The 15212-nt window shown below is 38.5% G+C and overlaps 1 protein-coding gene across 10 annotated transcripts in view; it reads right to left on the bottom strand.

Moving 5' to 3' along the window:
* ATP2C1 (ATPase secretory pathway Ca2+ transporting 1) overlaps positions 1 to 15212 on the bottom strand; it is a 156657-nt gene that overhangs the window by 105582 nt on the left and 35863 nt on the right. For 2 of the 10 annotated variants that reach the window (XM_033212680.1, XM_033212678.1), the window contains exons 1-2: positions 14010 to 14263; positions 13565 to 13632 (exon numbers count right to left, since the gene is read on the bottom strand). The exons of 4 other annotated variants lie outside the window; for them this stretch is intronic. In XM_033212680.1, coding sequence (XP_033068571.1) covers positions 13565 to 13570 — 6 coding nt within the window. In that variant the 5' untranslated portion in view covers positions 13571 to 13632; positions 14010 to 14263. Of the gene's footprint in view, positions 1 to 13564; positions 13748 to 14009; positions 14380 to 15212 lie in introns of those variants that run through there. 4 more of the 10 variants (XM_033212677.1, XM_033212679.1, XM_033212684.1 and 1 more) reach the window with 4 other exon arrangements.

The following is a 15212-nucleotide window of genomic DNA, read 5'->3' on the forward strand; positions in this document are numbered from 1 at the left end:
AAACTTCTTGACATGTTTGTGCAAGTACAGGTACAGAATACATTCCTGAAAGTGAAACTTTTGGTTGTGCATATTTTTTATTCTGATAGCTACCACTACTGATCTCCAAAGGGACTGTGTCAAAATCTTCAAACTCAGAAACTTCTATTTTCTCCACAATTTAGCCAAGACTAGTCATCACTACACTCTAATCTTTGCCAATCTGACAAGTGAAAAATTATAATTTTGTTTTTAATTTGCATTTCTCCATGACTGAGGTTGAACGTCTTTTCATGTATCTTTTGGCCTTCTATTTCTGTGAAATGCTTGTTACCTAGAATAAGGTCACACCCAAACACAGTACTCAAAAAGTCTTATGTTTGGTCACACCCAAACACAGTACTCAAAAAGTCTTATGTTTGTACCTATGTAAGAATATTATATTCTCAAAGTAAAGGACAATTCAAGGCAATACTTATGAAAATTCCAACTGCCTTTTTAACAGAAATGGACAAACTGATTCTAAAATTCATATGGAAATGCAAGGGACCCAGAATAGACAAAACAATCTGAAAAAAAAAAAAAAAAGAGAGAGAAAGAAAGACAAACACTGTTAAAGGTCTCACACTTCCAGTTTCAAAATTAACTTACTACAAAACCTAAAGTAACCAAAACATTATGTACTTACATCAGCAAAGATATATAAACCAACACAATAAAGAGTCTAGAAATAAACCCATAATTTATGGTCAATTGATTTTTGACAAGGGTGCCAAGACATTCAATGGAGAAACAATAGTCTTTTTAACAAACAGTATTGGGATAATTGGATATTCCATGCAAAAGAATGAAGGTGGGCCCTTACGTCACATCGTATGCAAAAATGAACTCAAAATGGATCAATCGTGAAAGTTACACTATAAAATTCTTATAATCTTCATCACATTGAACCAGGCAATGGTTTCCTAGATATATAAAGCATAAACAATAAAAGAAAAACATATATAAATCGGACTTCATCACAATTTTAAAAGTTTCTGATGTAGAGGACACCATTCAGAAAGTGAACAGGCAATCCACAGAATGGGAGAAATATTTACAAACCATATCTCTGAAAATTATCTTACAAACATTGCTGCAGTGAACACTCTTAGGTAAACGTCTTTGTATACTCGTACAAGTATAGAATATATTCCTATCCAGTATCCAGAAAAAATATGTGTGTGTGTGTGTATACACACACATATATATGTAAAGAACTCTTACAACTCAACAATAAAAAAGTAAATAACCAAATTACATAATGGTCAAAAGATTTGAACAGACATTTCTCCAAAGATATACAAATAACCAATAAGCACATCACACTTCCTAGTTTCAAAACTAATCACAAAATCTACAGTAATCAAAACATTGTGATACTTGGATCAGCAAAGACTTATAAACCAACAGATTAGAAGTCAGAGTGCAGAAATGATTTTTGTGTATGCTGTGAGATAAGAGCCCACCTTCATTCTTTCGCATGAAAATCCATGCATAACGACATCATTAGTCATTTGGGAAACGCAAATCAAAACTACAATGTGAAACCACTTCACACCCCCTAGGATGCAATGGAAAAAAAAAAAAAAAAAAAAACAGCAAAGTGTTGAAGAGGATGTGGAGAAATTAATCAAATGGAATCCTCATACACTGCTAGTGGGAATGAAAAAATGGTTCAACCACTATGGCAGTTACTCAATAAATTAAAGATAGAATTATCATGACCCAGCACTTCTACTCCTAAGTATACACCTGAAAAAACTGAAAACATGCTCACACAAAAACATGTTCACACAAAAACCCCATTCATGTTCACACAAAAACATGAATACTCACAAGTGTTATTTTTTGACAAAAAGTAGAAACTGATAAACAAAATGTGTATATCCATACAATAGAATATTATTCCATCGCAAAAAGAAATGAAGTACCAACATGTGCTAGAGGAAGACATAAAAAGTCACATACTGTATGATTCCATTTATATGAAATGCCCAAAACAAGCAAATCCATAAAGACAAAGTACATTAGTGGTTACCAGGGGCTGGCAAAAGGGGAGAATGGGAAGTGACTGCTAATGGGTAAGAGGTTTCTTTTTGGGGTGATAAAAATGTTCTGGAATTATATCAATATACCATTTTGTGACTATACTAAAAACCACTGAGTTATATATTTTAAACTGATAAATTTTGTGGTAAGTGATTCTATCTTGAAAAAGAAAAACCCAGTAAAGGACAGGGTTTACAAAATAATTTAATTCATGATTTACCACAGCTTTAAAAGAATTAGCATTAATACTGTAGGTGGCTCTGGGTCTAAAATTGTGCATCCAGAACAAATAAGATTTAGTCAATGGGCATGATTTCAAGCACTGACAGTTATGGGGCCACAGCTGATACCAATTCCTAAATGTAAGCGATGTAGAAATCAGAGCTGTAACTGAGGAATCAGGCAAGCAAGCCCAAGAGAATGATTGCCAAAGCACATGTCCTTTAACTGCTATCCTGCAAAGCAATTACAGCTGTACCCAACCTTAAGCAAACCCAGTCCTTTTAAGAACACATCTTTATCATAAATAAATGGGGGAGGGATACTGTGCTATGATGAAACAGGATGTAGGAGGAAGTTAAAACAGCATACAAACAATAACAAGTGAACCTAATTTTATTAGAAATAACTAACATAACCCTTAGGCAGGGATGAAAACAACCCAAGTAACTTCTGAAAACAGAATTTGCCTATACACTATAAAGTTAAAGACAAATATTGTACTCTAGTTTAAAACTGTGTGTCTCACCAGGGAATGAATAGGTTAGTAATTCTAAAACTACTTTTGTTTGTGTGTACTCCGATGAAACAAGTAAGTCAATATACTGTGGTTGAGAACAGTTTCTCACCTTTGGATAAGGAAGTAACAAGGAAAGAGAAAAGGCCTGAAGAGGAAAAAAGACCAAAATGGACCCTATGGTGGGAGAACGGAACTGGAAGCATCACTGGCAGTTTTTAATTTATATACTTTCATGGATAATGAAATAAAAACATATGTGTTCATACATGTTACTAAACATATACACTGCTAGTTCTATCTACTAAGAGAGCCTAGAAGCAATGACACCCAGTAGCAAGGAGCACAATCGGCACCCAGATCTTGGTTTCTAGATATCATTCTCTAGTAAAACGAACTCAGCTCCCTGGAAAAATGGTTGATTCCATGGCTGGTGCAAGCAGGAAAAATACAAGATACACTCAGAATATCATGTGATATCAGAAAGTAAATCAGTGCTCACAAAATCAGAGAGGGTATTGTAGAAAGGACACAGGAACAAATTTTCAAGTGCCCTCAATAACCAAAGCGAGAATGACTTGAGCAACAAATACTGGATTTTAACCCATAAAGTAAAATATCCACAAAGTCATGTAAATAAATTAATTGGATAATTAATAAATAAAGGAAAGGGGACATTACTTCCTTAATTGTAGAATTCCAAATATAGTAAGAATGAGTGAAATAGAAAACTCACCATTAAGCAAAGACCAAAGCAGTAATAAGTGTTGCCAGTAAGAAGCATTGATAGATTGCGAAACTGGCCCATGTACAGTATGATGGAACACAGGATATTGCAAAACTGGCCCATGAAAAGTATGATGGGACACAGGATATTTGCAGTACCTCCCCACTAGAGGAAAGTATTAATTACAAAGGAATTACTAATTATTATACAAATACAAGGTTAAAATGAACATTTATTATTAATTACAAAGGAAAAAACAGTAACTTTACAATGAAGAAATCTGGCAGACACAGCCTTAACCAAGTAATCACATTAACTTTACCCGTCATAAGACATGCTAATCATGGGTAAAGATCTGACAACCCCAAATTGAGAAACACTCTAAAAAATAACTAACAGTACTCTGCAAAAGTGTCAGTAACATTTATAAAAGATGGGAGGAAAAAAAACTGAAAAGCTTAACAGATGGGAGGAGACTAAGATGATGATAACTAAATGCAAGGTAGGATCCCAAATTGGATCCTGAACTAGAAAAAGGATAGTTTATAAATGTGAATGTCCTGGTTTTAATAATTATACTATGGTTATATAGGATGTTAACATTAGGAGAAGTAACTGGGCAAAGGATATCCAGGACCTCTTTGTACTATTTTTATACCTTTTATGTAAGTCTAAAGTTATTTCAAATTTTAAAAATCAACATAATTTTAGAAGATTTTAGAAAAACCTCTCAAAGGAAAGTAAATCTTTCTACTATAATTGAATTTACATCGAGCCGTTAACTACACCTGAATTATACTGCCACTCTGGAAAGAATTTGGCAATTTTTGATCATTAAATTAAAAAGTGGGCATAATACTCCATCTACTGATACATCCGTTTATATAAATTATTCTAGGTTTGAAAGAACTCCGGTACAAGGATGGGGGAAAGGGGTATCATACCATTCACATATTTTTTAAACCAGTCCATTTTGTTGCCATCCTATATTAAGCATGCAACTAGTGTTTTTTAAAGCCTTCAGTGAGCAACAATTATTTTATTAGCAATAAAGACGACAGAGGGAGGGGAAGGGAGGGGAGGGGAGGGAAGGGAAGGGGAGGGAAGGGAAGGGAAGGGAGGAGGAAGAGACAGAAGGAAAGAAGTGAAGGAGGGAGAGAAAGAAAGTTTTGTTAGACTCCTTTATACCTTCCCCTAATACCTCCCCCACCATGACCAATGACATTCATTTCATAGAGCAGCTAATTGGCGAACTTAATTTTACAGGCTATGACAAACAAAACCTTTATGAAAAGACATTATGGTGGCATTCTTAACACCCTGTGCTTCCAGACCTAAATAAACTGCAGGTACAATGGGGAGCCACATAAGCCTGTAAAAGCAGTTGATGGTCAAATACAATTCAACATCATTTAAAGCTACCAACTTTGAATCCTATAGGGTTAAGTTAAACGATAATTTATTTGCTGTCACAAAATGTACTCTATTATTATTTTCCATTTTTAAATAGTGTTCCTCAAAAGCTAATTTTTCTAACCAACTAATTAATGAATAGAATATTTAAATAATCTTAGTTTAAGATGAAAAACAAGCATGTTATTTCTAAATTCCATATGCAATTAATAAAATGTACATTATTAAGTCCAATACATAGTTTACTGAACTCAAGGACTTTTACCTACAGTAATTCCATTCTATAGATGGAGAAAATAACGTATAGTAAGAGTAAACTGGTTTTTTTCCTCAAAGGAAAGAAATAGCAGCAAAAAATTCCAGTGACTCCCTAAAAATGAGAATGCCACACAACTATGTACATGTAAGGAGACTTTAAACACTGAGGCTATGACTAGAACAGATCACTAAGGAAATGGTATTAGAGATTAAAATGTAGGTGGTCCTGCCCCTAACATCACCAAAAAAATTGGAGGGAACATTCAGCACCTTACAAAATAAAGTAAAAAGGCACCTGAGGACAAGCAAAAGAAAGCCACCTAATGAAGACCCTAAAAAGGAAATCTAAGGAAGAGTTCTGGACTTCAGGGAGAGGTCTACTTAGAATCATAAATGGATAAAAAGGAAAAAGGCAATAGAGACACAGGAGGTCTACCATTTTCCATGAGAAATAATTCAGTACATTTTGGTCTTGATTTCAAAGAATAGTAAAATTGCTTCCAAACAGTAACAGTTCTGTGAGCAATAAATAATACATAAAATGTATTTACAGGCTAAAAAGTACAATTTAAGGGCTTAACTTCATTGATCTATATTAAGGGTTTAACTTCATTGTCTACTGCTAAGGGAACACTAAATACTGAATCCTGAAATAGTACAAACCCAAACCAAAGTATAATCAAAATCATAATTTGATAAAATCAAGAGAAAAGCATTAATATTATAAAAGCTACTCTATGTTTCTAGGCATCCCACTCACCTCTCAGGAAAAAAAAATACGTGTGTGTGTGTGTGTGTGTGTGTAGCTTTGAAATTAGCAGTTAAAAGACCAAAAGTAACTCCCCTAAATCTATTCAACAAGTAAGGTAAGGGAAATTAGCATTTGCTGAGTGGCTCTTACATGCCAGGCCCTTGTACACACCCTGCCTTGTCTAATTCTAACAAACCTGAAGTAGTCATCATCTCTTTACAAGCGAGGAAACCAAGGCTTAGAGGAGTCAACTTTCTTGCCGTTTGTTAGAATAGTGTTTCTCAATCTTGGCACCACTGACATCTGGGGCTAGACAATTTTGGGGGCGGCAGGGGGGAGGTAGAAGATGCTGTCTTACAGATTGTAGCATGCTTACCAGCATCCCTGGTCTCTACACACTGGATGCCAGTAGCATCCTTTGGGTTGTGGCAACCCACCATTTCTCTAAACATTGCCAAATGTCCCTTGGGGGCAAAATAATCCCGAGATGAGAACCACTTAGTTAGAAGGAAGACGCCAGCATTTTCATTCAATAGGTACGTGACAAGAGGTACGTCCCAGACTCTGTTCAAGATGAATAAAGGACAAATTGAGGTCTCTGCCTTCAAGAGCTCACTTTGAAACCTGGTACTTGATTTAAAACCTCTCTCCATGCATAGCCATATGAGCCTCACACCATGACAGTCTGACCTACATACTCCCTTCAGCCAGCCCCTAAATCTGCTCACTCCTTCAATCACAATCAATGGCACCCTCACTGACCTAAATGATATCTTGCAGTCATGTCTGATTCAATTATTCCCTTAATTCTCTGTATCTAGTCACTGTCCAAGTCCTGCTGATTTTTCTTAGGAGTAAAATATCTCCGTCATCCATCCCTACCCTTCATTCCCATCACTCTAATATAGATACAAACCAAACTCCCTGTATCTTCTAACAGAAGATATCAGGAGTAACTAATCTCTTGGTCCCTCATATGAATTAGGGGTACATATCAAGATATAATAACTGATCTACCAACTTTTAGGATAGAGGGCTGGCAGACTTCAGAGCAGTCCACAATGACCACATCTTTCTCTGGGGTGGGGAGGGATGCTGGAATTTCTCATCTGATAGTAGTTTCATAAGCCAAATACTAACTCTTAAGTAAATAGTAACCCTCACAAGCATTAAGAAAAGGACATAGCAGAAATTAGTTTGCATGCCATTACAAAGTGATTTGCATGCTATTTCTGACATTTGTGCCGTGAACTGCTTTTACCTGCTTCAAAAGAAGGTAGAACTGGCACTCAACAGAGCAAGTAAGGTGCAACTCCCAAAGAAAGCTTAATTAAACCAACTAATATTTCCACCCCTGCTGATGTAGAAACCTAGATGAAGGCAGGTAAAGCAAACATGCTGCTGGGGAAACACTAAAATAGATGGCCAAACAAAATCTAGTGAAATGCCTGTATACAAAGAGAGATGTAAATCTCATATATAATACATACAAATAAAATCACAGCATCAAAAGGCTAATTTATTTATACTACAAATGAAAAAGACTCCTATTTAAGATGAGAGGAAATCCAGGACCCGGTTCAAAGTTGGATCTTGCCCTTAGGCAGAGAATAACAGAATGTTTATGTACTAATGTACTAATGCTCTATCCTTTTTAACTTCCAAACACCATAATCAAGACAAATTTCTGAAATGCACAACTTAACCAAAACTTTTAATTTTTACTCTGCATGTTTAAATTTTCAAAAAAACACATTTACATGTTCAAAAAAAAGTCTGATGAGTGACTTCCTAAATACTTCCACTTATTATTTCTGAGTTTTCCTATAAAGGGCTGATGGCAAACATACTTACTATTTAGGGTCCTGCTTTTTCCAACTTTATCAAGCTGTTTTAAATAAATAAATAAACGGAAGTAATTTCTATAAGGATGCATCAATATCTCAAAGCTTTCTAAAAGAATAAAGAATGTTATTCTACAGTTGGGCATGGTGGCTCATGCCTGTAATTCCAACAATTTGGGAGGCCAAGGCAATAAGACCACTTGAGTCCAGGAGTTTAAGACCAGCCTGGGCAATAAATCAAGACCTCGTCTTTACAAAAAATTAAGAAATTAGCTGGGTATAGTGATGTGCGCTTATAATCCCAGCTACTCAGGAGGCTAAGGCAGGAAGATCACATTAGTCCAGGAGTTTGGAGCTTTGAAGAGCTATAATGATGCTACTGTGTTCCAGCCTAGGTTACAGAGTGAGATTCCATTTCAAAAAAAACAAACAAACAAACACACACACACACACACACACACACACACACAAAGAAAAAAAAAGGATGTCATACTAAATTAATGCATTTCCTTCTGAGGGACACTATTTTAGGTCGGCACGTTTATGAAACGACCCAATGTCAAACCAAAAGGCCTTTACTTAAGAAAGCAATTATAACAAACAGGTATATTAAATAATTCCAATTCACACATTCTCTAATACCTATAGCAGAATTTAAAAAGCAGAAATAGAAATTGAATTAGACACCCAGTTACAGCCATCTTAAGATAATGCTTCTGACCCCGACTATTACTGTCTTCTGTCTATAACCTAGGACAGCTTTTCAACATTTCATTCAAACTTTTTCTAAACACATCACAAGTTTAGTCTAATCTAAATTAACACAATTGGTTTAATTTATTTGTAATTCTACAATTTATACCTTTGTCTGTAGCAACCTAAAGCCTGAAGACAGAAGATACACAGTTGACTCTTTAACAACATGAGTTTCAACTGTAAAGGTCTGCTTACACTCAGATTTGCTTCTGTCACCCCAGACAGCAAGACCAACCCCTCCTTTTCTTCAGCCTACCCAACATGAAGACAATGAGACTGAAGACCTTTATAGTGATCCACTTCTACTTAATGAATTATAAATACATTTTCTCCTCCTTATAATTTTCTTGGTAAGTTTTTTTTCTCTACTTTATTGCAAGAATACAGTATATAATACATATAACATACAAAATATGTGTTAATCGACTATTTGTTATCAGTGAGGCTTCCAGGCAACAGCAGAGACTATTAGGAGTAGTTTTCAGAGATTTAAAAGTTACATGCAGATTTTCAACTGCATGGTGGGTCAGCACCCCAACCCCCACATTGTTCAAGGGTCAACTGTATTAACAAATACATACAAGTAGCAGTTATACACATCCAAGAGGAAATTATCAATTTAGTCTTCTTTTTTTGAGAAATCCTTTCTTTTATAAAATGACGGCATTAACCTCAGAATACACTCTTTACTGCCTTTTACCAACATTTGTCTACATGAAAAGCATAAAGATAACGTTGTCATAACTGATGCCTGAAACCATTATTAAAAAGAATTTCTGTTTTAACAAAGTAAATGTGAGGGGACCTCTTGAACTGATCCTTAAGATATTTTAAGATGCTACATGGAACAACAATGTAATCTAAAATTCATGCTAACTTTACCATCAAACCACAGTGTTCTTGGCACCTTTAAAACAAAATTTAACCTTGTAAAACAGATCATGGCTAACTAAGATCTCCAAAATCAGTCCTGGGCCCCTAGGGGTCAGGGGTTCCCTAGGAAACTATTTTGTTTCATAATGCTTTGGGTTAACAGACCTGAATTCTGCTGACTTTAAATGAATGACAAAAAAATGAAGACAAATCAAGTATTTGGAATCCAACTGTCAGAAGGCTACTGCATACAAGTACCCTCTATAGCACCCTCTGGCTTAAATTACTACGGTTTATAAAATGTTGTCATACATACAGTCTCTTTTAGTTTCAACTCTTTTTCAAAGTACTAATTAAGAGTATCATTTTATGGACAAAACTGCAAACAACATAAACTATATTTCCCACGCCCAAAGATATAAAATATTTTTATAACCTGGTTTCCTATTTTCAGTTAAAGGAATCAAATTAAGGTGGCTTCTCATCCCTTTTTCCCTATAGCTTCTCCAACTATAGTAGCACAATCTTTTCTTGAGACATTCCTAGATGATTAACAATTTGAAATTGAATTAAGAAACTGCTTTTAAAAGTAAAGTGTAAATACATCCATTTTCAAACGAAAAAGATTGAGGGATTGTTCTCTACACCTATTAGCTCTGTCTATAATCTTAAATTAACCACATCCTGAAATCCTGAAGACTATTACATTTCTATTCACTAGTCAAACATTTAAGGCTATATTAAAGTTTCACGTGTATTAAAGTCACACTGAATTTTCTATGGGAAAGGCCAAATTTATTCCAGAAAATAAATCCATTACTAGAAAGGAAAAACTAATTTGCAAGCTTCTCCAGCTAGAAATATCTTTTCTAGTAAGCTATCACTTTAAACATGCAATTAACTTTTAAAAATCAGGTAAGAGCTGTTTACTTGTGCATCTCAAGGTTCCTAAGTGGTATCTGTTTAGATTTGTGATAAACATGTAAAAAGAAATTCCAAAGGGTCTGGATAAAATGCTAACTCACGACTGAATGTTAAGTAGTCCAAAAATTCCAGGAAATTAACATTTTAAATGTTCCTAGTGACAAGCAGAAAGTGTTCATGAAACATCCTGGAGTCTACAGCTAAAAACTGGTCAAGCTTTGCTGAGAAAGTTTAAATGGGCCCTGGGAAAAAGGTCCAGAAGAATCGAAACTGAAGTGCCAAAGAAAATACCACCATTGCTGAAGGAACTGACACATGGATGAAACCATTTCCTCCCCACACCACTGTAAGCTACCTAAGAACCTTCATGCTGATGCTCTAGGGAGCCACTATCAATTCCACACTGTTCACACCTACAAATATAACTTACCTGCATACCTACTGGAGGATTCTGTTACTAGGGAACAGCAGCATCACTCAATTCATCCAAGTTAATTGTACATCAAACATTGCTCTGGCAGCATCATTTATTACCTACACCAACTTTGCAAGAGGGCATTGTCTCATTTACTGATGAGAAAACTTAGACGCTGAGAAAGCTTAGAAGCCGAGTAACTTGTCAGATTTTTTAAGGGAGGAAAACATTACCTGCCAGGCTTCAAACCCAAACCTGTCTCTTTCTATATCGGACCCTGGCTTCTTGCTAGAGCCCTAACTTTTTCTGTAGGCTTAAAAGCACTAATGCCATAGAAAATTCCTTACCTAACTCCACTCAACCCTCAACTAACAATGACAACTTCATACAGAGTACTTTCGCCACAACTGTTCCCCCTTCCAACATTCAGCTGTTTCATTCAACATGCAATATTAAAGCCAGGTGGCCTATTAGTATGTATCAAACATTCAGCTAGGCTATTTATAATTAACATTTACTGAGCACTTACTATGTGCCAGATACTGTTTGAAATGTTTACAATAACCTCATAAGGTAGGTTCTATCATTATCTTTATTTTATGAAGAAAGGGAAGCACAGAAAACTTTAATATGCACAAAGATAAACGGTAAGTAACGAATCCAGCATTCAACTCAGTTTCTATGGTTTCACCACAACTCAAGCTCTTATACATTATCATTCCTCCCTCACAAGATAATTCATACAGGGTTTCTCATTTAATCCTCTCAACTCTGTGAGTTAAAGATTATCAATTCCAATTTATAGATGAAGAAATACCGGCTCAGATAGGTGAAGTAATTTACTTAAAATCACACAGCTTTAAGTGGTTCAAGACAAGTTAGTCAAGACTTGAATTCATTTTTGTTTCACACCTCCAAATTGTTAATACTACACCATATCAAGGAAGGATGAGAACTATAAAAAGGCGAGTGAACAATAAAAAGGAACAGGTATCAATCTACGTAGTTTAATATGGTCAATCACTTTTGAAAATTTCTAGGCTATATACAGGTTCTTCTTCAAACTGTTTATATAATAAAAAAACATGTTATGACACTGAGGAAACTGACAAAAATGGTCTCTTGATGGTCAAGAATAACAGGACAGAAAATCCCACACGTTTTGAAGAACTGTATAATCTTTTACTATGAAACCACAAAATTCATATTTGGCCACAAAATACAGAGACGGACACAAGCAGGCACCATGCTCCTATCTCACAACCACCGCCTCCCACCTCAGTAGATAATGAGAATCGGCTTCATTACTCATGCTCCTCTTCCTGAGAGATCAAGAAACAAAAGCAACATGAAAGAATCCACCTACTTTAGGCTACCCTCTTAAATCGGGTACCATTCTGAAAACAAGCTCATAAACATACATTAAATTTTAGAAGTTAAGATGTTTCTACCAAGAAACAAGTATATGAATGCATTTAACATTCTTTGTCTCATGTGCAGAATGGATTTGCCTTTCTTAAATCTATAAACTTAAAGAGAGGACAAAGACTCAGAAAAGTGATTTTCCTATCACCAAAAACATCACTGCTTTCAAATGTTTCTCAAGACCCAATTAGACAGTATAACTCCTCTGCAGTTATACACTTTAGTATTTCAGAAAATGTCTTCCACCAATTATCCATCCAGAGTAAAATTGGACAATATAATCATGACTCTCATCATATTCCCTACATAGCCCAGAGGTCTCAGATAGCAAAACTGATTACTGCATCTATAAGAAACATCCATTTCAAAATTACTAGTCCTAGTAAGACAATCAAGCTTACATTCTCAACAACGGAAAAACAAATTAGAAGCAGCCAGCAAGCAAGACTGCAGCTCCTTTATACCAGATACGGATTTTTTAAAACAAATTATAGAAGAGGAAAAACCTGTCATTTGTTAAGTATCTTTTATAGTATTTTGCAGCCCAGTTAAAGGCAGAAGAAAAAAAATGATCACGCACAAGTCAGAAGTCAGTCCAAAGAATAAGTGTTGTTTCAGGAGGGGGAAAAAAAATCACTTATTCACAGTTCAACAATTTTAAAAATAATCAGTGTTGTGCAGGAAAAGCATTAAATATTTTAACGAGGCCAAAGGGATCATGTAACGTGAATGACGATCTAATGTGTCCAAAGTGTACAGTGAACAAACAGGTTCCGCTGTCAACCTCCTAAATGATGTTTTGAAATAGGGTAGAACTTTAAGAAAAGCACTCACCTCATAACATTTCATTAAATTCACAGGTTTTTGTTTTGTTGTTTGTGTGTGTGTGTGTGTGAATTGAAAAACAATGAGCTTTTTCCCCCAGTGCTAGAGATAATAAAACATGGCTTGCTTTCTTATAAATGAATCCTGCCACATAGAGGCTTGAAACGCCAATATACAAAGATGCAGCCCATCCCCTTGTCCCCCATTTCTACTTCCCCTCGGGTAATTCCTTTCAAATAGCTATTTAAACATACATAGACGCTATCTGAAATGAAAACTTTCCTCCCATTCCCTAAGCTGAAGAAAGCAGGAATTCCTCAAGAAAGCTGAATTAAGCTCAGTCACCCACAGAACCCCAATCTCTCAAATGCCCTGGGTTACCAAAATAAAAGCTGGATACCCTGAGTAAGCAAATCCTTGGACACTTCACACACACAGTAAATAAATAAGCTCACTAAAATAAAAAGGTGGAAAAACAAAGTCAACTTAAAAGCAAACCACCACACCCTCAACTCCGCGTTGCAACCGGTCGGCCGGGGGCCTTTACCTTCATTTTCCATCGAAACTGCACTCGGGTTGATGGCTACAAAGTCTTTAGTGTCAGCCACGGCCACACTGGGAATAGAGAGAAGAGGAGGACAAGGAAGAGAAGCCCCCGGAATCCCAGGCTGTCACCCCCGCTCCCGGCCACGCGTCCCACGGCTGCTCCCACCACCCCTAGCAGCAGCATCTGCAAGAGAAACCAGGAGAAGCGGCGCTGACGAGAGAGAGGCTGAGGAAGGAGTTCCCCGCCCAGCCGCTATCTCGGGAGCCCCCCCGCCCCGCGCCAAGATCCCGCACCCGCCCCATCGTGTGCCCGCAACGTCCCCAGCTCACGCCAGTGGGGCGGCGCCGTAGAGATGCCCCCCCAGCCAGGGGATCCCTGAACCTCCCCTTCCTTCAGAACCTGGAAGTTTCTAGAAATGGGGGCAGGAGGTAATACTGGTACCCACCCAAAGCCCCACACAGCCCTCCTCCAGGCTGCGGGGTCTCAGCCGCGGGGCTCGCGGGGGCGACCCGCGCGCCTCGAGAGAAGAGGAGCTGCTCGCGGGGCAGCGGTGCGAGGCGGGAGCCTGCTCCAGGCGTGAGAAGAAGCGAGCCGGAGGGAGGAAGGGAGGGAGAGAGGATGGGCGGGGAGGGGAAAGGAGACGAAGTGAGGGCACCCGTCACGGTCCGCCGGGCCGGCTCCGCGAGGCCGTGCTGGTCTGCTCCCGCCTCCGACTCCTGCGCTCCGCCCCTCCCCGCCGACGGCCGCCCAGTCGCGCCCAGCACTCCTGGGCCCGCCGCGCACCGAGCTTTGTCGCTACTACTTCCGCTGCGAGAGGTGCGCGCAGGCGTATTGGTGCTCACGGGCGGGGAAGGCGGAAGTGAAGTGAAGGCCGACTCTTCGGCCTGGACTGGACAATGTTTGTGTTTGGATCCGTCCGGTAGGAGGTCGCGCGGGGTTGGTGGCCCGCCCTGTTCTTGCCGGCGCCTCCCTTATCCCAGGGACGGTGTCCGCCCGTTTATGTGCACCCACTGAACGCGAGGGTCGGAGATTCGCCCACGCCGCGTGTTGGCCACACATTCCCGTGGGGCGGCCGCGGGGTCGGCCCAAGCTGACAGCCATGGCCGCTGTCCCTGAGGCGTTTAAGCGCTCTCTACAAATTCTGTAGGAGAAGCCGCTCCCGACGGGGTGGCAGTCACAATCTCAGCAGGCGACGTTGAGGCCCGCGGAAGAAAGGGACGAGGTATCCATGCTCCTGCCAGGGACTGGAGCACCATGAGGAGCCTCCCAGGTCTCGCGCTCTCACTTGCAAAACCCTGCACTGACTGCTTGGTTTTTGCGGAAGCCGGTCATCGCGGGGCGACTTCCCAAAATTCCGTAAGGGGTGTGCTTAGTTACCATGTGTAATGAGAGAGCAAGGTTCAGCCTCAGAGAACTCCAGGGAGAACTAATCTTTTTCCTTCGTTTGCGGTGTATGGAACTGGGGAGAGGCTGGAACAGCAATTAGAAACCAGTCGTACAGCGGTCGAAGCCAATGAACGAGCACTTCTTCGGCCGCTGTACCTTTGTCCAGTGGCAATGCCTTTTCACACGTAAACATTTCACTTGCTCGGCATCTTACCCAGACCCCTAATAAGTGCTTTTTAATGAACGATTGATTTTAATAAAC

Source organism: Trachypithecus francoisi, unplaced genomic scaffold (genome assembly GCF_009764315.1).
Source record: "Trachypithecus francoisi isolate TF-2019V2 unplaced genomic scaffold, Tfra_2.0 Lachesis_group0, whole genome shotgun sequence".
In the NCBI taxonomy this organism is placed as follows: Eukaryota; Metazoa; Chordata; class Mammalia; order Primates; family Cercopithecidae; genus Trachypithecus; species Trachypithecus francoisi.